We start from the raw sequence: 25,644 nt of genomic DNA, 5'->3' as shown, positions 1-25,644 counted from the left end.
AAGGAGAAAACTCCTGCATTGTTTTTGTCCATACAAATGTCAGATTTGAATGATGATAATGTTACTGTTGTAATTATTAACATTCTAGTTTCAAGTGTTTTTTTTACTCATAATAGGTAATACAATCTTACTAACAAGCTTTAATATCTTATTGAGATAATTAAGTGCCAAAACTCTAAAAGTAAAGGAAATGATCTGTCATAAAATCTACTAAGTGAGAAGAATAATCTTACCAAAAAGAAACTTTTTGCAGTGTGTAGGCAGAGTTTGTAACAGCAGGTGGCGCAGTTGTACTATTTTATAAAACAGTACAAAATAAACCTAAGTAAAATCTTTTGTTTTACAATGAAAAAGCCTCCAAAGACTCGAGGTCTTTCACGTGCTGTGAGGAAGCCAGCAGGACGAGCCGTGAATCAGCTGGGAAGATTTCCAAACCCATAAAACGTCCTCATCCATTTTGCAAATGCGTCTGACAAAGACACAGCGCTGCAATAAGAGCAGGCGGATGATGAGCTGCTGCTGCTGCTGCAGCATTCATCGTTTCTTCAGGAGCACAGACGCCTTTAGGAATAGCAGGGAGACAAATCACGGGGTGATGACGCCAGCGAGGATGGAGGTCATGTTCTGAAGCGTCTGCTGGTCCTAAAAATCTCCTGCAACAGATTTAAAAAAATGTCAAAGTTTGGGACGTTTTTCATCCACAGTTCTTCATCCACAGCTGCTCTGCTCGTCTTCATAGTTTCACCTTCTCTCAGGAGTCTTGTAATCTGATCTTCCTCAGAGCAGTCGGGATAATGACGGCGGGGGAAACTCTAGGACTGAATTTCAGTGTTTCTGACCATTTAAACCAGGGGTGGGAAGACTACGGCTAAACCGCTGGCACTAAAATGAAAACAAAACACACAGTTTAGGAAAAAAAACATTCTGTTTAAATATATATATATATATAAACTGTATGGTTAATTCAAATAAAATGAACTTTTAATTGTAATTAATAAAAAAGTAATTCTCCAAAAATGTTAAGTATGACTGTCAACATTTTTTGAAGTGAAGTTTTTATATCACAACTTGAGTGTTTACTTTAATCACTGTAGGGGTTTGCTGAAAATACAAAGTTACTTGCAAAATGTTAAATTTGCTAGAAGACCGGAACTTTCTTTAAATAACTATGAAAGAGTGCTGAAGTTGACCTAAATTTCTGACAAATTTGTAGTTAAAATGCAAAAAAAAATCCCTAATACACGCCAATTTAGCAAAGAATATTTAGTGTGTTTCTTAGTTAAACTCCAAATTAGACCAAAAAACCTCAGTAGAGGCCAAATTAGCTAAAAAGCTAGCTTAAATACTAGCTACACTCCAAAATAGCCTAAAATTCCTCAGTAAACTAAATTAGTCGAAAACGTTAGCATGTTGCTAAAATAGAAGCTAAACTCTAAGTCAACCTAAGAAAAGCCTCATCAGATAACAAGTTAGCCAACAATGTTAGCACATTGCTTATAGGTAAACTCCAAAATACCCACAAAATCCTTAGTAAACTAAAGTAGCCAAATTTTAGCATGTTGCTAAAATATTAGCTTTTTTTTTCAAAACCTACCATAAAAGATGAAAACACAGTCCATGAATATATTTAAAGTCTTGTTGCTAATCTACATAAAATTATGAAATTTGAAGACTTTCATTTATTTCCTATAGGTCATATTTTGCTCAATATTTTAAAAACTATATAATTTATGAATACCAAAACTACAAGCAGTAACGTTTTGAATGAGCTGAACGTTTTGATACCAAGATTGCTGAAATCCCTGAAAGTGTGATTGAGTTTTACATGCCAAAAAACAGAGCGGCAGAATCACAACATTATGTCTTTTGAGATGCATGGCCATCCCAGAATCCTTTGCAGTTTAACTGTTGAAAGCTTCAACAGCGATCAGCTTAATTTATGCATAATGATGACTATAATCTCCAATAAACTTCAAATCAATGACAGGAATGAACGGCAACAGTTTTTCTTCTTCAACTTTATTGAAGAACAATACTTTCAAGTAAGTCTGGGCTTTCGGCTCTACAGTTATGGTTAGTAGTAGTGGTCATTTTAGTCAACAGCGGTCTGAGTCGGACCTGCACCCACGCTCGGGATCAAGCATTGATCATTTCACATGAAAACCTCCAGGAAAAGAGGTTTCTTGAACTGTAAAGAGGATGTTCTTCCTCACTCAGACGCTGTTTGAAGTCATTCATACCTTATTGTTCACGATGAATCATAAAATAATTAGAGGTTTATTCAGAAAACATCCAAAACCTGATTCTGGGAGTAATTTGGAAAAAAAATAAATTTGGGTGCAACATTTTCAATCCATCATTACATGAGACAATACTGCACATATCTCTTAGACATATCCTTCAGTACATTGTGTTCATTGATTTAATGAACTATCGTCTCCCAAAAGAAAAACGTTCATTCATCGTTCATTTACTGAGAGATCCGCGGAGGACCCGGAGAAAACGCCTGGTTTGGGAGTCGAGGACCAACCTGTGCTTTGCGTTTTGTGCGTGAGACGAGGTCTCCGCCCCCTCCCCCCAAAAAAGACGGTTCATCTTTCACAGCTTCTTCAGATACACTGATTGCCATGCTCGTTTTTTTTTTTTTTTTTCAAAACTGAGATAATTACAATGCCACTACATGGATCCACAGCAACGAAACAGCTTCACCCAAAGGAGGACGAGCTTCGGGATGGAATACTTGGCCGGTTAACTGTTGTGCAGGCAGGTTCGAGTCACACAGAACAATAAAAAGAGTTTGACCGTTTGTGTAAAGGCACAAGGAACCGTCGCCCCCCCCCCCTGTGACAGGAGTGTGCTCTCCACAGAGGATCAGAGAAGCAGCAGACGCCGAGAGAGCTCGCTGCAGTCATTCAGGAAAAGGTTCGGATGCTCCGACGGGACGGGAGCAGCGGAAACCCCTCGGACAAGTGCTTGAGCGAGTGCTTCTTCTTCTGCCTGCATAGCAGCTCCAGTGCAGACTCGTAAAAACATGCAGAGGAAAATCATCAAACACATTAGGGGTCATGCTTCGATCACGCTTGGAGGGGAACATTCTGGAAGACCGATGCGTTTAGATTATTGCGATTCCTCCTTAGATGGCGTTCATCTGCTTGGGGCGATCCAGAAGAACTGCACAGGATTTGGAGGATTTTATCGCAAATGAAAGATGTTGTGCTTGAATTTCCTTCCCCACATTTTCAGAGGACGTTTTTGACAGATAAACATTTGGAGTCTGTGTAAAGCTGAGGGGAAGAGGTAGAATGAAACCGTCGGATGGGATGACACAACAGTCTGATAAGAAGCTAACGTGTGCTTTTTCTGTCCTGCATGTACACTCAGAGTGTCTTAAACGTACAATCTACATTTTAAAAAGGTCTACCGGGGCTTGGCTGGTGACTTAAAGAGGCGCTACTTGTCAGAAAGAGGCCACAGCAGGTAATACTGAAGGAGAGGCATTGTGGTGCTTTTCTCTTGCTCTGAGGTGGGTTTCCCGTCGCCTGCGCAGTCGAGGAGGGAGGAAGAGGAGGTGGTGGTCTTCCTGCTTCGCTCTTATTGCTTTCCTGTTTGTCACAGGCACTTCAGAGGAGATGCAGGGAGGAACAGGTGAAATGTTGACGCTGCTGGTGCTGTAGTGAGTCGCTCTCCTCCTCCGCTAGAGGGCTAAGAAACCTGAGAACTCCAGCGCTCGCGTTCATCAGTCGGTGTGGTTGTTCACAGAAGACTTCTTCTCCTCTGCGTCTTTGACTTTAGCCCCGCCCCTCCCAGTTATAACCTTGTAGCAGCCGCGGGCGATTTTATACATCCAGATGGTGTTCAGGACGTCCAGCGCAATGCAGGACGTGATCCAGGCCACCTGAGCGCCCAGGCCCAGCCTCTCAAACTCCGGCGTGCCGAAAGTGGCGAAGACACTGGCCCAGTAGGACGGCATCACGGCGATGCGGACGAGGAAGAACACCACCGCCATGGCCACGCCGTTGGAGACCACCATCCGGTGAGAGCGCGGGTATTTCAGGGCCTCAAAGAACCACCTGGATAAAAGAGGGAACGGCGTGAGACGAGGCGAGGAAGAAGGAACGCCTCACAGAGCGGAGGAGTCCTCACCTCTGGTTCACGAAGGGCGTGGACAGCTCCGAGATGAGGCGGAAGTTGGCGAAGTATGGAAGCACGCCGCGTGTCTGCGAGACAAAGACGCCGTCAGGCCACAACACGGAAACACACTCGAGGAGAATCGGACACTCACCAAAACATATCCGTAAGCGTAGAGCGCCGCCAAGTGGTGGCAGACGAAAAAACTGTCCCCCATGGTTTTCCAGTTACATGCCAACAACACGAGATCTACGGCAGCAGGAAGCGGACAAAATGAAGAAGAAGTTACTTTCTGAAAACTTTTTTCAGATTTTCAGTCAGAAACAAACAAAAAAACAACAACTTTCATGTCAATTAAGGTATAATCTTGGAGGATCTAAATCCTAAAAATTTGACAAGCTTAAACCTTTAACATCGGAGCTCCAGTGTTTATGTTCTTTGATTTATTGTAACTTTTCAGCCGTTAACACGATCATTCCAGTAGATTGTGAATTAACGGTTGAAAAGTTACAGTTAAAGATTTTGTGTTTTAACGTCACTGAACACCTCAGGGGTTAAAGTAGTTTGGACAGCTGTCACGTGGTTTTTAAAGTCATGAGATGGCAGCTAATCTCCGATCTGGTTCTCTGCAACAATGAAAGTCAAAACTACCCAGAATCCAGGTTTGAGAAACATGTGAGCCAAAACCCCAAACTCTGGACGTCAAAAGAGACGGCCTCAGATGTAAACGTTAATCATCTGGAAGCAAAAACTCTTTGTACAGCTGCTGTAATCGTGGATCTAACTCTGTTGAGATAGATGGATGGAAGGATGAATGAATGTAAACCTTTACATCAAGCTAAAGTTTAAACTTCTATGGGTAATTGGAGTTCTATTTGTGTCATTATATGGTTTATATGTTATTAAACGGTTAAGTTAAAGTGTTTGTTTTTACATCTGAAAGTCGTTTTAGTTTCATAAAGAACTTTGCATTACTTAAGTTTATTTGATTAAGTTGAAAAAATGGGTAAAGAATACATTGAAATATTGGGTCAAGTTTTAGTTAAATTGAGGTTCTCAGACTTTCAGAAATGTTTCTTAATTTGTCAAACCTGATAACATTTGACAAAAAAATTATATATTTGTTAGTGGTTAACATCGCTATTTTTTTTGTTTATTAAAATTCTTAAAAAAACATTTTTGTTTTTTATCCAACAGTTTCTGTACGTGTTTGAGATAAACTCTTCTTAATATGACAGTCATAGAAATTATACAATAAATGACATTCAGCAGGAAATGTGAGAAATGTGGTTGAAATAAATCCAGGAAACGATTGTCTAATTGCCGTCTATAATTTGTTAAAGTGTGCTCACACGTTTGTGGGAGATCCTCCAAAACCTCTTCAAGCTTTTACACCGCTTCTCTAATTTCTCACTGGAGTTTCAGGGTTTTCTGGCTGGAATTATTCATATTTAACATTTTTTATTACATTTTTGATTATTGAAACATTCCAAAAATGTGTGTAAAGATTCTGACAGTCATTGTGATTATCTCAAACCCATTTGAAAGGGTTCTGAGTTAATAACGTACAAGTGTCGGGTGCTTCTTCTTGAACCAAAGAATGTAAAAATCTGCTCCTTTTACAGACACAAAACCACCTTTGGTCACATTTTAGACAAAAAGGGATCAATTGTAACAACCTGTAATATTGATGAAAGATACTTTTAAATGAAATTGATCATTTCGTTTGAATGTCTTCACTGGCGAAACAAATGTTTTAAAGGGGCCATACCATAAAAAATAAACTTTTAAAGCTTTTAAGTGTATTATAATGTTCATTCCTCACTGTAAAGAACCCAAAAGTGGTTTTATGATCCATCCAAGCATTTCTGAGTAATCCTCTAAAAACCTGCACGAGGAAAAACGAGCAGGTCCTCACGTGCTGATGTCACAGAGTGAGAACGCCCCTTTCAGGGGGACTCTGCACCTCCCTAAGGCTAACACAAACACTTTCTCCGTAAAGCTAGCGGTGATCAGCTAGCTTCGTGAGCCCCCCAACCCCGGCTCGTGCAGACGTCGGCCGTTATGATTTCAAACTTTGTGAAGAAACTTCTGGTGAGGAATCTACATGTTGGGATAGATCCTGAATATATCTGGTAATGGCACAAGTGCAGACTAATTCCTGGTGGAGAAGGGGAGCAGACTATGTTCTGGTAAAGAAAGGAAACAGACTGTTTCCTGGTGGAGAAAGGGACCAGACCAATTCCTGGTGGAGAAAAGAAGCAGAATAATTCCTGGTGGAAAAAGGAATCAGACTGTTTCCTGGTGGAGAAAGGGAGCAGACTATGTTTTGGTGGATAAATGGAGCAGATTATTTCCTGGTGAAGACTATGTTCTGATTGAGAAAATGGAGCAGACTATCTTCAGGTAGAGAAAGGAAGAAGACTGTTTCCTGGTGGAGAAAGGGAGCAGACTATTTCTTGTTAGAAAACGTGAGTGATGAATTGGAAGAACTGGATTGAACATGAATTGTTGGGCATAGACGGAAAAGTGCACAGAATGTACATCAATAAAAAAAAAAAAAAAAAAAATCAGATGATTTTTTTTTTTTTTTGTGGGCGACACGCTTACGACAACGGCTCCAGGATAATGTCATGAAGTGGGCGGCCCCCTCAAAGAGTGAAAGGCGTAGTGTCAGAGATCAAGTGGTTTTGCTTCCAGGTATGAAAAGAGTATGCAAAAATAACTAATATTTCATAAATAATTAGTTTTATGTATATATGATTATTGATATGGATACAGTTTACTCTGAAAGACTAAAGAAAAGCATGGTATGGACCCTTTAAGGTGGTTTAGGAAAAGCTACAGATATTAAAGTCTTAAAACGTATGGATTTATCGTATAAGAGACTTCCTGTTTTTCTTTAGTCTAAGTTAAACTTTAAACTCATGAAAAAAAAAAAAAAACGTCTGACTGATTAGTTTTTGAACAATCATTAAATCCTTATTTTTCCTTTATCTCAAGGTGGAAATGTTTGTCTTTGAGTTAATGAGTTACTTTAAAGAAACTTGTGGAGTGACTTTCCCTTTACAGCTGTTGTATTTTTTTCAATGGAGGACCTTGTTGTCTTTAAGTGTTTTTACTGTACAGGTAACCATAGGTTACTCATTGCTACATAGCTTATTTTTGTCATTTATCGTTGGTAGAATTCATGTTTTCTGCAAATTGAACATTTAGTCCATAAATATAAAAGTAAGCAGCAATAACACTCCAGTCAGACTAAGCAAGTGATAATTTAATTTCAAAAGCAGCTTAACATTAAACTTGCTAAATATAGTGATTTTTCTTTCTAACTGTTAATCATGTAGTGTTATGCTTAAAATCTGCTCCCTGGTTGTTTGTCTCAAACGAACAGAGGCTGAAATACGGATGAAAGCTTACCATAGATGAGGTAACCACAGGTTATGGCTACGTTAAGTTTGACAAGATTGGGGTCACCCCTGTGGAAAAGCAAAGAACAAAGAGTAAAGGTCATTGTAGTTCAGCTGAAACACTATCGCCCTCAGAGCTATTCATTCACTTAGTGGCCGGAGTGAACGATCCGATCGATGCACCTCTGCAGGCGTTTAAAAAGCTTTAATATCTTTACATATAGGAAGTCTTTCAAATACAGTTTGCAAAGGTTTGAATTCCCGTCTCTGGGACTATTTTTCCCTCTTTTTTCATTTGGAGACGTCTCCGTTCCCACGTGGACGGCGGGCTCTGCTGTCATAACAAATGCTGTTGAGAACAAAAACATACACGCTGTTTCTTTTTGAATGGAAAGGCGATCCTTGGTGTCGTGTGGCAGATAAGAGGCGGAAAGTCTGCGTCACATGACCTCGCCGCACGCCTACTGTACAAACACAGCCTCAGACTGCACACAACAAACACAGCCCGGGAATCAAACGATTCTGACGGCGTGGTCCTCGACCCCGCAGAAAGAAGAGTTCACTCTGACCTTACTCACTAAACTGCCTCCCGTCGGCTCATCAGAGCCCCCGTTTGCCCGCCAAATGACCCTCGACTCGTCCATTGAAGATGTATCAGAGCAGGAGAGAGTTCAAGGACTTTCAGTGTTTGACTAGCATGAGGGCACGCGGAGCGCGTCACATTTACGACAGCAGCTTTATTGAAAAGCAGTTTCACATCATTATTGATGAATTCGGCTCCTTTTTCCTCCCTCTCCTCTGCTCTAACAGATCAGCTGGATCGCTTTACCTCTGCACAGAGACAGCCATGCATCACACTAAGAACTCAGGGAGTCTTCATCCTCCAAAGAAAAAGAAAAAATCAGCATCCGGCTCGGTGATGCGGTTACCAGGCTGGAGTTTACTCTTGGACAGATACAGGCAGGGAGTGTCATGATATCCTCGTTATCAAACTTCCCAACAGAAACGCTCATCAGTGAGGTCCTAAAATTGAAGTTTCAGAGTAGTGCTGCCACAAATTACTATTTTAATAGTCGACAAACCACCGATCATTTATTCCGATTAGCCGACTAATCGAGTCATGCGCAAACTGGATGTAAAGCACACATCTTAACCATCATTAGCTTAAAATAGATATATAGCATTACCTGTGATCATGCTAGTCTGAATGCTGTAAGCTGAATTTGGAACGACTAATCTACTATCAAATTAGTCACCAACTATGTTAATAGTCAATTAATCGACTAATCGTGGCAGCCCTTTTTCACTTCAAAAGCCTCATCTACAGAAGCAATCCCAGCTTTCTCCTGGGTGCAGTGTGTGCTTTCAAACAATCACTGGATTCTGTTGCATTTTTTCTGCGGCGTGTCATCAGTCCACACGCTCGCCCTGAAAAACGAGCATAAAGCAAACAAACGCCGGAGAGCTGAACCATAAACAAGAAGAAGTGCATGCCTCTCCTCACGACCTAATTCCCAGCAGCAGCTTTCCACGGTGTTTAGATTGAAAGAGAAGACAATAATTAGTGGCCGAGACTGTAAATCTATGACTTACGTTTATCTACAAGAGCTTCAATCGATCGTTCGTAAAGACGAGGAGGTCAAAGGGTTTCTGTTTCAGAACAAAACGCTTTTCAACCTTTAACTTTTCCATATTGTGCTTGCTGAGGCTCAGTTATGATGAGCTAATCCGGACATCCAGCAGAGGCGAGGCTGGTCGACGTGCCGCTTGATAGCGGCGGCTTTTTGATAAGAGGTTCAGAACAAACGGTGCAGCTCCAGCCACGCCAGTTCTGTTGATACAGCGGGCGAGACGCAGCAGTAAGACAATCAGATTGACCGCGCTCTCAACGGCTGCAAGGACAGGAGCAGCAGAGGATCGGGACTTTCCCAGTTTGGGAAGACGGTTAAGGGGTCAAACCAGGGTCAAATTAAAGACTTGGTAAATTTTAAATAAAAAAAGACCATTTGAAAAGTTTTATACTTGAACTTTGAGAAAAAAGATATAAATCTAAATAAAATGTATATTTTAAACTAGAGGAAAATTTGAAAACTTAAATAAAAATCTGTAAATAAAACTATTATAAAATGAAATAAAATGTTTATAGTGTGAATGCTTCGAAAAAAGTTACAGTTTTAAAGTTTTAAAAATTGGCATTCTGATTGCTTTTTGGATTATTTTGCCATTTACAAAAAGTTGTTTAGGCTATTTTGGAGTTAAGCTAATATTTTAGTTACATGCTAGCTGTTTTGGCTATTTTAGACTTTTTAAAAAATATATTTTTAGGCTATTTTGGAGTAAGGCTAATATTTACCAACAGCTGTTTTGGCTAATTTAGGCTTTTTTTTCTTTTTTTAGGCCAATTTAAAGTTTAGCTATTTTTTTAGCTACATGCTAGCTATTTTGGCTAACCTATTTTAAGTTTTTAGGCTAATTTGGCATTTAGCTAATATTTTAGTTGGCTATCAGCTTCAGTGTTTTTAGCTATCAGTTTCAGCATCTTCAGCAGCCAATTTCAGCTTTCAGCATTCACACATTGCAGGTACTGTTACATATCTAGTTCATACCAATGTTAAAAAGTTACAGTTTTAAAGTTTTAAAAATGCATTTTTAGTGTGTTCAATAGATGTTTATCCAGTTCGGCCCGAGACCTAAGGTGTGTTTTGGATTTGGCCCCCTGTGCGATTGAGTTTGACACCCCTGCCATAGTCATTCAGAGAGGCAAAGATGTTTAGGATGGAGGGATGACCTCTCCTCTGTCTTTTCTTCCTTCTTCTGCTCAGTCAGCAGAGCTGGTTACTGTGGTGCATCAATAGGAGGACTCACGAGGGTTCATAGCTTCTGAGGAGGCTTTGAAGGACACTTCTAGAAAGATAAATAATAGAGAAAGCAGAAAAACCTTCTGCCAGAAGACATAACTCTGATTTAGGATTGACTGGTTGGGCGCTGCAGACAGTAGATCCACACTACCCTCGTTTCTCCTGCTATCTTCATGGCTGCAAAAAGACATTAACCTCCAACACCGACTGTCCTCCACCCTTCCCCACCTCCAGTCTTCATCCCTTTATCGGTCTGCACATTCCCAGCGGAGCTTGAAGCTGCCAGTCAGGATCCAGTTTCCTGAAAGAGCGCTCGCTCTTCCTCTTTCACAGCTTCTCGGTGACGAGGTGTGTTACTATAACAACCACAGCTCTGCAGGAAGCTGCATAAAATGTTCATAAAACAGCCAAGGATGAAGAGGGAATTTATTAAACTTATATTTTATTCACAATAAAACCCGGAAAAGGTTTTGTGTTGCATTTTTCATCTAAGGATGACGCTGACGTTGTGGTCTGGAATGACAGTCAACGTAAAGACAGACAAGCAGAGTACTCTTTTAACAGTAACTTTAGATTAACTTCATAAATCCAACACTTTCTTCTCCAGATAGTTGATGGCACAAATGACAAACTGAAGGCTGCATACAACCCAAGATAAGGCCTGTGCAATAGTATCTGATTAGGAGTGACCTATGTGCGCCGCTACAAGTCCCACAATGCACAGCAAGCATGTTTGTGGGACGAGATTACATGTTGAAAAACTGGGAGAGGAAGTCCTGAACTCTTCAGTCAGGAGTGATCTTTCTGATGAACATCGTGAGGATGTCCTCAGACCAAATCCTGAACTTGTTTAAAGACTCTCAGACTAATGGACATCCAGCAGGGCAGCAAACTGAGTTTTAATGCAGGTTTCTTTGTGTCTGCATTTTTCTAACAAGAATTTTGATTTTTGACTGTTCTTGGTCTGTAGAAAAATGTTGCCAATATAAACAAATATTGAAAAGTTATAGAAAATAAATACAGCAGATTTTTCTTCTATTTAGGGTGCGTTCAGACTGGACACATCTGTTTTCCTCAAAGCAGAGGTCAGCAACCTTTAACAGTAAAAGAGCCGTTTGGACTCAGTTTCCACTGACCAAAACCAAGAAGGAGCCGCATAGTTTTACTTTAGCCTTTAAAAAAATGGATTTGCATTCATGACCTTCTTTTTTTTTTTTTTTTTTTTATAAAAAATGGGAATCATGTCTGTTTTTTGGCAAAAATATAAAAAGAACCTAGCATGTCTCAAAATGTGATTTTTTTTTTTTTAAGTTCGAAAGAGGCTTAAATAAGTTATTTTCAAAATAAAAGTTGCTCTGTGCCAAACAGGATCATCTCAGTGCAGCTCTGGGCAGCTAATAACCAATGTTGTCCAGCACTAGATAATGTGCTTTTACCCATAAAGCATCAAACTTTTTACCAAAGTTTTACTTTGCATATAAAATCTGTTCATTCTGGAGGTAGAGTTGAACAAACAAGACGTCTTCAGGTCAACAGGATGTAAAAACCTACATAGTTTATCATCTATGAGAACCTCGACATCAGTTTATACATTTAACTAATCTAAAATACTGTAAATAAGTAGGTAATCATTACTTAAAAAAAAAATCTATTATATTTTTCTTTTTTTTTTTGTTCGTTTCTCCTCTTTGTCCTCAGCAGTCTTACTCTGCTGGGTTTTGTTATTTTAGTTTGGGGTTGGATCTTGGTAGTCTTAGTTTTCAGGCTTTGTTTATTTGTTTTCTTTAGGTAGTTTTGGTTAGACAGCCATTATCAGGAGCTGCTGACTCTGACGGTCAACATGTCTGGATCAGCAGTCTCCATGACTTATTTTATGTTTGGTCAAGCAGCCTCCACGGAGAGATAAAAGAGCCACATGTGGATCTGGTTGCAGACCTCTACCTTAAAGTGAACCAGAGTTTGTTTCGCCCGATAATCTGGAACAAGGTTTCAGTCTGAATACACGCAAGGGAGCCTTGGTCCGGGACCAGGAACTGCTCTCAAACCTATCTTTCGAGGTGGTCTTGCTTAATTTCCAATCAGACTGAGCTCCAGTTTGCTCTGAGATTCCTCAGTCTGAATACGATCCACTCTGGGAGTGACATAACTGGACCAAAATGGCCACCGTAGATAGTTAGCAGACAAACATGGAGCAGCGATGCAACAGCAACTCATGGAAAATGTAATGGATGTAATGTAATGCATCAAAACGACTTTTAACATGATACATGTTCTTGCAACAGACACTTCTTTTGATCTATGTTTTGCTGTTATTTAGTAAGAACGTTCAGATTAGAAGATACAGTGAAGATCTCTGGATAAAAAATAAAAACACCACATATTTTAAGATTTATTTTATGATTAATGTTGTTAAATGTTATTCATTTCAACTCGAATTTGTGCAATAAGATCCTTTAATAGTTCCTAATAAACAAGGAACCAGTTCAGACTTCAACTAGTAGGTTTAGGTTTATGTTTGGGACTTTCTTTTAAGATTAAAACTGCTCATTCATAAATAAAATCTTCTGTCAAGTCAGCACTCTCGTGCTCCTCTTACCAGACTGGGTTGGCGTTGACGGCGTCATCAAACCACAGGATGTATAAACAGAAGAACCCAACGATCAGGGCGTGCACAGTGGACACCAACCTGAGGACGAACAAACAGGATCACGTTTCCACACACTAACGGGATTACCGGAAGCTCGTTAGAAACAATTAGTTGAATGTCTTCTTTCTGAAAGGGAGATGAACACAGTCTTAGCTTAGAACATCAGCTTTGAGCTTCAGAGGTCAGAGGTGTCAAACTCAATCGCACAGGGGGTCAAAAACCAAAATACACATTAGGTCGCGGGCCGAACAGAATTAACACTTACAGAACACTAAAACTACATTTTTAAAACTTTAAGAACTTTTTATCATAATTATGAACTAGATATATAGCATTACCTGTGATAATGCTAGTGTGAATGCTGTAAGCTGAATTTGGCCGCTGACGATGCTAAAATTGATAGCTGAAAACGCTGAAGCTGATAGCTAGCTGAAATGTTAGCTAAATGCCAGATTAGCCTAAAATACTAGCATGTAGCTGAAATATTAGCTAAACTCCAAAACAGCTTAAAAAAATCTTAGTTAATCCAAAAATCTTTAAATCACAACTTTTTTACATAATTATGAACAATAAAAAAACAGGAATATTATTCCAGAATTAATCAACTTAAATCTTAAATACATTTGACCATTTTACTCTCCATAAAAATATATTTTTAATCAAATTATACAAGTTAGAAATGAGTGCAAGATAACTCCGGGCCATTAATAAAAATAAAATAAAATGATCTGGAGGGTCGGACAACATAACCTGATGGTAATGTTATGCTAATCGACTATTAAAATAGTCAACAACCAATTTAATAGTTGATTAGTTGTTATTTTATATTATTTGACGTCAGTGTGTGGTAAAGTTGAAAGATTTATTGGTGTTATTCTGGCATTTATTAAGGTTTTTTAGGCTAGTTTGGTTTTTAGCTAATGTTTCACCTGCATGCTAGTTGTTTTTGCTAATTTGGGCTTTTTTCAGTTTTTTAAGCTATTTTGGAGTTTAGCTAATATTTCAGCTGCATGCTAGCTGTTTTGGCTAACTTAAGCTTTTTTCAGTTGTTAAAGCTAACTTCGAATTTAATTAATATTTTAGCTGGTTATCAGATTCAGCGTTTTCACTTATTAGCTTCAGCAATTTCAGCTATTAGTTGATTTCAGCTATCAATTTCAGCATCTTCAGCCGTCAAATTGTGTTTACAGCATTCACACTAACATTATCACAGGTAATGCTATATATCTAGTTTTAAATTAGTTTAAAGCTAATGATGGTTAAGATGTGTGCTTAACATCCAATTGCGCATGACCTGATTAGTTGACTAACCGTTAAAAGTAATCTGTGATTAGTCAACTATTAAAATAATCGTTTTGGCAGCACTACTTGACTTTGATGCGTGTCTTGGGTGAAGCATTTCAGAAGTCCAAAGGTTCCTTCTTCTCATTCCATAATGACAGTTGCAGCTCTATCACTGAGCCGTCTCTGAGGCCGTTCAGCTGCTCCCCTGATCCCAGGCCAAACCGACTCCACAGAGCAGCCATTGTACGCGTCTGGAGTGGCTTTCTAACGGAGAGTCGCAGAGGAAGTGTTGACAAAGAAGCAAAAGGCGCACGGACTCTCTCTGACCGTCTGTTTGGGGCCATCATACCGACTCAGTTCACAGGAGTTGATGGCCGTTCACTCCGAGCTGCATTTTCTCTGAGTGCACTTACACTGGGGTTACATAAACACTTGGTTACTGAGAAGCAGCTGTTACGCAACAGAAGACCCCCCAGACGTGAACTCTCTTTCACGTTCTCGGTTTCCTCGGTCGGTGCACTCCACCGGCTCTGTTATCAACAAGCACGCCTGCAGCTGATGGACAGCCTATCTTTGCATTTGCAGCAGAATAAGACGGTGGAGGAGGTGGATAAGACGCTGTGAAATGAACTGGGAGGGGGGTGTTACGCAATAGCAGATTTTTGCCCTTTGAACCTCACCCTGAGGTGGATGCATGCGGTGGAGGGGCCATACATCCCAGCAGACACCGCTTTGAACTACCACTTCGCTCCACTCAGATTTTAGATTAGAATTGTCTTTATAAAGTATTTTACTTTAAAGAAATCTGCGTAGTGATCCACTTATCTTTCCATCAACAGTTTGAGCTTATTTCACTCGGCTGGGTTTAGTTCACAGAAACAGTTGGCAGATTTTTTCTTGCTCTCCTCTGTGAAAACATGATATTTTAGAACAGAATGTGCCTTACTCAGCACTTCTGTTATATTCTGTGCACTGTAGCAGGAAGCTTCTGCTGCACAATCAATCAATATTTCAGCCTTTCACTTTTTTTAGATTTGAATCATATTGGTGTTCTTGTTGAGTACAAAAACCCATTGAAAATATGTTGAATAATCACATTTAAATCAGTCTTCACGATAATAGATCTACTTTAACTAGATATACGTCAGTATCTGCGATAATGCTAGAGTGAATGCTGTAAGCTGAATGTGGCTGCTGAAGATAAAGATGCTAACAGGTCAAAATACCAAAGCTGATAACTGAAAATGCTGAATCCTAAATCTTGCTAAAATACTAGCTAAATGCCAAACTAGCAAAAAAAATGAATAAATAACTGGAAACATTTTCCCAAAACAGCTAGCATATTGTTAAAATATGAGCTAAACTCCAAATTAGCCCCAATCACTATATAGTGTGTTCGCCATTTTCTAGTGCTGTCCAAATCTACTAATTCCAGAATCAAGTGAAATTTTTGGGCACTTTGCGAAAAACTTGCATTCATCGATGCTTACTAGATTAGTGAATATAGACCACAATGCATTGTGGTTGAACAATTTTGAGCAATAAGCGTGTTTAAATGTAATATTTGAATAAACCAACGACATTTTCACCATCAGAACACAGTGGAGTCATAAATAAACGTCGTTAAATGTTCACATTTATTCGATTTTCACTTTGTGAAATCAGTGATGTCATATCCAGTGTTTAGAAAAACAAAAGAAAAGTAGTGAGCATCGTTTCTGAATTACCTTTAAAATCCAGGCCACTGGATAGTCCTGCACTATATAGTGTTTTTAGTTGTTAAGCATTGGGGGGAATTCAGACACAACCAAACTTTTCCAAACCAGCTAGCATAATCCTAAAATATTAGCTAAACTCCAAATTCTTCTGAAGGAAATGTTTTGCACCTTTTTCTCCCAAAAACTCTTATAAACTGTTATTTATTACCGATTCATAATGATAGTTCAACCATTGATTAGTCTGAATAAAGAGAGAAAACTGATCCATCAATGTTTTTAGCGCGAACATTTCACAGTCTTTAATCATATTTCAATGCAATTTTGACATTTCTCATTTATCCAAAACATGTATTTAGAAGCATAAAAACAAAAGAAATGTCTGTTTATATTTTTTTTGGAAAAAAACCTAATAAAGACTACCTAATAAAAACTGTGTTTTTTTTTGTTTTTTTTTACTGTTGACGCTACATGAGATCTGAACTGAGTGGCTCCCCCCACCTTATGATCCAAACAGGAAGTTCCTGCTGGCTCCAAGAAGCCAAAATCCCATAGACTGCTATTGAGAAACAAACAGCCGGTACTCAGTCAGAATAACCATTCTCTATCTGATACTTTTTTAAAACACATTCTTGATAATTCTCTTTTGTTTTTCATAATTTTGTTTTCTATTGTTCAAGTTATTCAAGTTTTATCAGGTGCCTCAATAAAATATGTGGTCACGTTGAAAATTCAGAACGTTTGATAGATTTCAAGTGGTAGAGGTGTGGACTTCCTACAAGCTCACTACTGATTGGTGAGTGGTTGCCATAGAAACGTTACTTTGGAGCAATCAAAGTCTGGCTCCAACATGGTGGAATCCATATGCAAAAAACTGTTGATTCAATTGATTGTATTTTGGTTGGAGCCAGAGGTAAAACATTCTCTATGGATGATGTCAAACTTGCTTGGTCCAGTTCTCATATACAGTCAGTGGTCTTAACTCAAAGTGGAAGTTTGATCCACAGGTTGTATGAGTGAACCTGTCTATTTAATGGTGATAGATAGGAAATGAGCTCAAAAAGTGACTTGAATGGTTCCACAGTTTTCTGTTGGTTTGTTTTGATGGGTTTAAACCAGGGGTAGGGAACCCTGGTCCTCGAGAGCCACCTTCCTGCATGTTTTCCAACATACCCAGATCTTGCATGTTCTTATTGGCTGGACACACCTGAACCAGGTAATCAGTCATGAGTAGGGACTCAAACAGTTACCTGGTTCAGGTGTGTCCAGCCAATAAGAACATGCAAGATCAGGGTATATTGAAAAACATGTAGGAAGGCGGGTCTCGAGGACCAGAGTTCCCTACCCCTGGTTTAAACCATTGACTGTATATGAGAACTGGATTGAGAGAGTGTGATGTCACCAATAGACAATGCTCTACCTCTGGCTCCAACCAAAATACAGGCTATGTCTAAATTCCCACCCTAATCCCTAACTACTAAAAAACTGCATAGTGTAGGACCATCTAGTGCCCTGGATTGTAAAAGCAATTCAGACACCATGCTCACAACTTTCGTCACCGATTTCACAAAGTGGAAATCTAATCAATTCGGACATTTTACAACATCTATTTATGAATCCACTGTGTTCTGATGATAAAAGCATGGATTGTTCATTAAAAGTTACATTTAAACACGTTTTGTTTTTGCTTTTTTTTGCAAAAATTGTTTAAACGCAATGTCAAAACTTCAGAGAAATATCTAGGGCAATCGATTTTGGAATTGTAGATTCGGATAGAACTAGAAAATAGCAACCATACTATATAATGAGTAGTGAAGGAATTCGGACAAAGCCACAGTGAATTCCGTCAACATTTATCTGCGTTACGGAGGCCACCATGTTGGAGCCAGACATTGTCAGTAGTGCTGCCACAAATGATTATTTTTGTAGTCGAATAATCATTGATTTTTTCTCTGATTAGTCGACTAATTGGGTCACACCCAAACTGGATGTAAAGCATGCATCATTAGCTTTAAACTAACTAAAAATTAGATGTATAGCATCACCTGTGATAATACTAGTGTGAATGATGCAAGCTGAATTTGACTTCTGGAGATTCTAGTGCTGATAGTTGAAGATGCTGAAATTGATAGCTGAAATCGCTGAAGCTGATAGTCAGCTAAAATATTGGTTAAATGCAAAATTAGCCTAAAATCTGAAGAAAGCCTAAAATAGCCAAAATAGCTAGCATGTAGCTGAAATATTAGCTAAACACCAAAATAGCCTAAAAAAACCTTAATAAATGCCAAAATAGTCCAAAAAGTTTGCAAGATACCATTATAACTTTCAACCTTACTACACTCTGACTCCATATAATATGTAGTAACGACTTATCGACTATTACATTAGTCGTTGATTATTTTAATGGTCGATTAGTCGACTAATTGTGGCAGCCTTAGTTGTCAATAAACAGTGATTGGTCCAAACTAGTCTCAGTCATTGTTTCTATAGCAACCACTCTCTCCAATCAGGAGTGAGCTTGTGGGAAGTCCACACCCCCACCACTTAAAAGCGGGAAACACAAAATCTGTCAATGAAACATTTTGAACATTGGATGTGAAACCACATCCTTTTATTGAAGGATTTTATTGGTCAATATATAACTTTTCAATAAAGAAAAACTATCATGAAAAATAGGATTATCAAGAAAATTAAAAAAAATAATAAAAATGTATCAGAGTAAGAAGGTTTATTCTGACAAATAGAATGACTGAACTGTTTATTCTCTATAGAAGTCTACGGGATTTTGGCTCCTTGGAACCACTTCCTGTTTGGAACGCCAGGAGGGAGGAGTCACTCAGTCCAGGTCGAAAGCAAAAAGTATCAAGACGAGAACATCCATCAGGCGGTGAGAGGAGCTTCCCGTTACACACCTGGAGTTCCACTCGGTCAGCTTAGGCGGAGGGAGCCGTCTATAACCCGGCGTGATGGAGGAGGAGAGCCGCGGGCTGGCCACCGAGAAGAGAAGCTGGAAGCCCACGAAGCTGCCAGCGACCACGGTCAACTCTCTGGTCTCCATCCCTCACCTGGACATGACAGAGGGAGTAGGGGGCAGTGGGGGTGGGGGGCAGGAGGACACACACATGGACAGGTTGAGTTGAAGCCTGCCAGTCATCTGGGACAGCAGAGAAACGGATGTGGCAGGAGGGCAGTGGGAGGGTGAAGCTGCAGCCTGGGAGGTTCATCTAGTCAGCAAAGCAAAAGCGGGGAGAAAAAGAGGAAACAAAACACAAGCCGGGAACAGGAGCTGTCTGACACGGGAGCCGAGGCACAGTAAGGAGGAGGAGATGAAAGGAGACGCAGTAAAAGAAGAAAAAGACGGAAGAAACAGAAAATTAATGTGTCTGAACACACGGGGTAGCACTGCATTTTAATTTAGAACAAAAGGCTTTCATTATGCAGGGTTTGCAAGGGGATTACAAAAAAAGGGAAACAAAAGCTTCAGTAAAGAAGTAAAAGAGGATTTTTGCAATGAAGCAACGAGCTGAGCTCATTGTATTTTAGTCCAACAAAGCAGCTTCTTATTTCTCAGTTTAAAACCCCTGTTTGCTGTTTTTCTTCCATAAAAATGAGTGGAGGAACAACAAAAACACACAAATGAACGGCCTTACTGTAGGGCTGCCACGATTAGTCGACGACTAAAATAGTCAACTAATTTAATAGTCGATTAGTCCTTACATTATATTATATGGAGTCAGAGTGTAGTAAAGTTGTAAGTTTTAATGACATTATGCTAGCTTTTTGGACTACTTTGACATTTATGAACATTTTTAGGCTATTTTGGAGTTTAGCTAATAAATCAGCTGCATGCTAGCTATTTTGGCTAACTTGTTTTTTTCAGTTCTTTAGACTAATTTGGCTTTTAACTAATATTTTAGCTGGCTATCAGCTTCAGCGTTTTCACCTGTCAGCTTCAGCATTTTAAGCCATCAGCTTCAGCCTTTTCAGCTATTTGGTTTAGCGTTTTTACCTATCAGATTCAGCATTATCAGCTATCAGCTTCAGCATTTTTAGCCATCAGCTTCATCTGTTTTAGCTGTCAGATTCAGCAGTATCAGCTTCAGCATTTTAAGCCATCAGCTTCAGAGTTATCAGTTTCAGCATTTTCAGCTATTTGCTTTAGCGTTTTCAGCTATCAGCTTCAGCTGTTTTAGCTGTAAGCATTAGAATTTTCAGCTATTTGCTTTAGCGTTTTTACCTATCAGATTCAGCATCGTTAGCTTTCAGCTTCAGCATTTTAGCCATCAGCTTCAGCATAATCAGTTTCAGCTTCAGCTGTTTTAGCTGTAAGCATTAGAATTTTCAGCTATTTGCTTTAGCGTTTTTACCTATCAGATTCAGCATCGTTAGCTTTCAGCTTCAGCTTTTAGCTATCAGCTTCAGTGTTTTTAGCTATCAGCTTCAGCGTTTTCAGCAATCAATTTTAGTATCTTCAGCGCTCAAATGAATTTTTCAGCATTCACACTAGCTTTATTGCAGGTAATGCTGTATATCTAGTTTTTAGTTAGTTTAAAGCTAATGATGGTTAAAATGTTTGCTTTACATCCAGACCCGATTAGCCGACTAATCGGAAAAAATAATCGATGATTAGTCGACTTTTAAAATAATCATTTGTGGCAGCACTGCGTTAGTGTGGGGTCCCATTTTCCTGACAGACAAAAAAAACAAACAAACAGAAAAGCAGATTAAAAAATAGGTCATTAGTTGGGCTTGCACAACTCTGTATTTATGGTTTTATTGTTGCCACACCACAGCAATCCTCTGATTGGGTCACTCAGCTTCCTCTGCAGCCCAATTCAGAAAACAGCGTCTGAAGTACCAAAAAAGCACCAAATGATTGTGCAAATACTAGGAAATGTTGTGATTCCATAAAGCACCCGGTCTGACTGGATATCAGCGTGATCCAGTGCCAGCGCCATCGTGGATTCCTATTGGATACTGCAGCACTGATTAAATTGCAGCAGTGAGGCAAGTTGTGCAGAAGTTATACATAGCTGCCGAATAATATTGAGCAACACAAAGACTGCAGCCCGACATAAACTAGTTTGAAGAGCAGGAAGAACTTGTACACGTTGGAAACACCGGGTGGATTTGAAGGATGCACCTCCTGATCTTCAGTGAAGCTCCTGAGAAGGGGAGCCGTGCACACTGATCATGTGCAGCAAGTGCCTGAATAATTCATTGGCATTCTTCACCTGCTGCCCCATGGGGAGGAGGAGGAGCTCAGGAGCCTCCTCACTGCGGCTCCCAGAAGCCTGTCCCAGGCTAGAGGAGGGGGGGGCACTCTTGACCTTGTTCCACGGAAGCATCCTGCAGCTGTCAGCAAACCCTGACCCCCTCCCTGTGACATATCGACTAAACATAAATAATAGCGGTTCAATGCCCCCCTCCCCTCCTCCCTATATGCTCATTGGGAAATCCAAGCCGGCTACTGTGTACCGCAATGCAACACCAGAGCAGCGGCTTGGAGTCGCAGCATCCACGGCATGAATGCTGATGGATGGATGGGTGGATGGATGGGGGGGTGGGGGATTAATTCACCTCGCATAACAACAATGCACCCCCCCTTGGTGATTTGTGCAGCTGCGGGAGGGGGGTGATAAATCCAGACTGCTGGGGAGATGGACCGCGCGCTCCTCACAGACAGGTGTTCTCCACAAGAAGAAGCCGAGCAAAGTTCCGCTGCTAATCCGCAGAAAGTGACACAAAGCGGGGGGGAATTCAGAATTCGGGGCGCGAGCGCCTTCGAGTCGTCTTTGTGTGGCGGAAAAAGAAGAAGAAGAAGAAGAAGCAAGCGGCGTCTGTTACCTGCCGTCCGTCCGTCCGTCGCATAGGTTGCCGGTGAAAGTCCCGTTCGGCGGCGTCTCCTCCACTTTCTTTCTAAAGTTGACGTTAGCTAGCACGTCGGCTAAAGCGCCGCCGCAGCCCGCTGGCTCTCCCAGCGAGACCCCGCAGCGGCGGACCGGGGAAAACAGGCTCCGCGGCTACGCAGACAAAGCCCCGCTCGAACAGGCATCACAACCCGGGAGGACGGCGGCTTTCCTTACGGCCTCGCTGCCATTAGTTTCTCCGCCGCGAGCCGGTCCAAAAAGTTTTTTCCTCTTTTTTTTTTACTCGTTTTATTTTGGCAGTGACACTCGGGGAATGAGCGGTGACGTCGGCACGCACCCACCCGCCTGCCCACGCCCCCTGCAAACGGGCTACGCCCACGAGGAACAAAGGCCAACCTTCAAGCTAGGAGATGAGGAGCTGGGAGGCAGTCCAAGTTCAAAACTATTGATTACAAAGATAAATTCTTGAACAGCTTGTTGCTTTTCACGCTGAAATTATAAAAAAAAATTGTTTAATTTAATCCCACCACCCCTTTGGCCCTACCTGTTAAAGAACCACTCAGGGGAACAATTATTTTAAGATGTTTTGTGGCACTTTTTTTGACAAAAAATAAAGCCAAAAGCTGCATTTCTGATATTTCTTTATTCATATTGTTAAGAAGCGTGTAGCCACAAGCTCCCTGCTCTGCTTCATTCTGATGCCTCCTCCTGTCCTTTATAGAGCTGGGTATCAATTATAATTTCCAGAAATGATTCGATTTGATTCACAAATCACACATTCACACATTCTTTGATTCTTCAATTCAATTTTGAGTTTATACATTTATACACATTTGTTCAGAAATACATCTATAATCTGCTATATAATTTGAATATATTTATATTACCGCGACCCCGAAAGGGACAAAGCGGTTAAGAAGATGAATGAATGAATGGATGAATATTTATATTAATGATACAGTTCACATACTGTAAAATGTATCAGTGAAATAATTAGATTGTTAATAGTATACAGTGTTACATGGTTTATCAAAAGGAGAAACTAACAAAAACGTTCAGATCATTAACATTGTAAACATTGTTCTGCTTCTCCTGGAGGGCGTTTCAGTTAGGCCACTAGGTGGCGATCACACTATAGCATCATGCCTTATTCCAGTAGAAGACGAAAGTATGAGCAAAAAAAAAAAAAAAACATATTTTAGATCTCAAATGGCTACTTTAAAAATATTTCCTTAAAAGAGTTTGTAAAATTCATGCCTGTGAGTTTATAAAGATGTTCATTTAGTCAGTAAAGTAGGTCAACCGAGCGTTAGCATTAGCCATCCTATGGGAAATCCCATTATATGTAAGCATCAAGCCAGCGGACTTTAGCTTTATGTGCTAAATTGATTAATATTTTTATGAATTGATTATTTATCTGTTTAGTTTAAATCGATTCAAATCGATTGATCGGTTTCATTTACCCAGCCTTAGTCCTTTATATGTTCTAATAGTAGCCTCTGTGTTTATTCAAAAAAAAGACAGAGTCAGAGACAGGTGTCTGTTAGAGACAGGCTTTTTATTCGATCACAGACAGAAGGGAGATAGTTAATGGGTTATTATTGAGGTGAAATTCTGTAAACCAGTGTAGACTAGAGGTGTGTCAAAATATTGATATTGCGAGATTTAGTCGTGCGATTGATTCTTGATGGGTTCTCACCAAGTATTGATATTTTATTTTTGTTTGAAAGGCTGTAAAACATTATATTCGTCATCCTTTGGTGAGACGTGCCTTTTGAGGTAAATAGGGGGCGGGGCGGACGTTGAAAGACTGTCTGTGTCTGTATGTTTCTTTTCTCTTTGAAGCATCATCAATCTCCGTATCAAAACTCCTATTCTCTTTCATGGGAATCATTTTACTGGAAACACAAACACCTTTCGGTTTTGGGTCAATAATCCATATTTAAACCAGTTCTTCTAATATATTGCTTGATTTCTTGTCACCTACTCCCTGTTGCTCCTTTTACTGCTATCTTCCCAATAGCATTCATCTGCTAGCGTCATTTTCAGATATGTTTAGGATCCACCCCAAAAAGTCGTGCAGATTCCTCACCAGAATGTACTTTGGTGTATGCCACCACGCAAAGTTTCTAATGAGCGTTTCTCAGCCATCTCTACACTGGATCACAACACAAATACAAACCTGGAGTCTGCACGACTGTGCATGACCGGGAGGCGGATCTTAAAGAAGCCCGGCCACTATTAGAGACCAGCGCCAAACAGTAACGAATATCTGTTAGACCCAAAGGCTAGCGGAGAAGGATCACAATTGTAAGATATACAGTAGATGACTTTATCTTTGTTTTCTTCGTCTGAGCTGGCAACTGGCTCAAAATGAGCCGGCTGGATAGCTCCAATATTTCTCGCCATTTTTCTTGCCTCAAAAATGTTGGGTTGGGTTTTGAGGGGCTGTAAGCTAGCAAGAAAGCGGCAGGCATCTGCAACCCTGTTCTTCATGAGCTGCCGCCTCACTTGTTTTACAGATATTCCTGCCTCAGTGATTAAGATGAGCCCAGTTTCTGCCTGATCCAGGTAACCAGTAATTACTGAAGCAGGGTTAGCTGCAAAACAAGCAGTACACAGCTCACGAGGAACAGGGTTTGAGACCCCTGTCGAGAAATACGGGCAGGCTTATTCCACGCCAACGATCCCACCCACAAGTCTGAGGTGAATTTCCAATAAACTACTACCGCTTTGCAGAAACTATGTCCTAGAAAACACACAGAGACGTTGTTTTTTTTTTTTTGGCTTAAAAAGGCATAATCATAGTTAAAGACCACAGGGAATACTTTTAAAATAGATTAAAACATGATCAGACTGGGACTTTAACTCTCGAGGAAAAGGAAAAATGCAAAGACATTGAGAGAGATGACTCTGAGAACTGCTGTCATTGTTTACCCTGAGGCAAGTTTAGAGTTCACTGCCACTGTGTTATTAAGTCTGCCTTTACTTGTAAATATACATGAGTGACATCCAATTTATGATGCACACAATGTTCTGTTTGTGGCCATGGCAACCTGTGGGAAAGCTTTCCTCATAGGAATCATTTTTAATGGAAATGTTTGGCCATTGCTGCAGGAGTACACTTGTGAGGCCAGACACTCATGTAGGAATGAAAAGGCCTCCCTTGTAGTCTTCACTAAGGGCATACTCTCAGTACACAATCTGATTTAAACTGATAGAAAAATTCTATTGGAGATTGATTGCTTGCTGCCTCTGATGCTGCACTCAATATATTTCTTCCATGCGACTGTTTTTAATTACAAACCCCGGTATAGTAGGCGGCAGTGGTTGTTCCTTCTATCCACTGCAAGACTTGACACGATTCAACACATAACCATTTATGTTCAAGCTCTACTAATCAGGTCCAGCAAAGCTTTGCATTGACTCCAGACAGATGTATTTAGTCATCCTTTTATATTTATTTGATTGCAATCGTTTGCAATATGGTGGTAAATGTACCAGGAAGTGACGGCGAAGGCTCTGGCTTGATTTCTCGAGGACAGAAGGTTATGCATTTCCTATAGGAGACCACAACGCTTGCTATGTCCAGTTCTTATTAGGGCCCCAAATTTCTCCTGGTTGGTGGTGCCAAAGTAAGGTATCAGTGTGTGAATGTCTGTGTGTGCATGGGAGAATGGGACTGTCTCTGTTAAGTTCTTTGTGCTTTAAATAAAGGTAGAAAAGCAATAT

General features: G+C 40.1%; 1 protein-coding gene across 1 annotated transcript; it reads right to left on the bottom strand.

The window, feature by feature from the left end:
- Positions 1 to 1,998: 1,998 nt before the first annotated feature.
- tlcd4b (TLC domain containing 4b) lies at positions 1,999 to 22,500 on the bottom strand. The gene is made up of 7 exons (XM_024272566.2): positions 21,890 to 22,500; positions 18,955 to 19,107; positions 12,993 to 13,082; positions 7,549 to 7,607; positions 4,283 to 4,377; positions 4,144 to 4,217; positions 1,999 to 4,070 (listed from the first exon to the last, which is right to left on the bottom strand). Exons 2-7 carry the CDS (start codon positions 19,098 to 19,100, stop codon positions 3,737 to 3,739), a joined length of 798 nt encoding a protein of 265 aa, XP_024128334.1. The 5' UTR covers positions 19,101 to 19,107; positions 21,890 to 22,500; the 3' UTR covers positions 1,999 to 3,736.
- Positions 22,501 to 25,644: the final 3,144 nt, after the last annotated feature.

The sequence above is a fragment of the Oryzias melastigma genome, linkage group LG8 (assembly GCF_002922805.2).
Source record: "Oryzias melastigma strain HK-1 linkage group LG8, ASM292280v2, whole genome shotgun sequence".
Lineage (NCBI taxonomy): Eukaryota > Metazoa > Chordata > Actinopteri > Beloniformes > Adrianichthyidae > Oryzias > Oryzias melastigma.
Note: the sequence above shows the minus strand (reverse complement) of the source record. Positions and strands in the feature narration are given on the sequence as shown.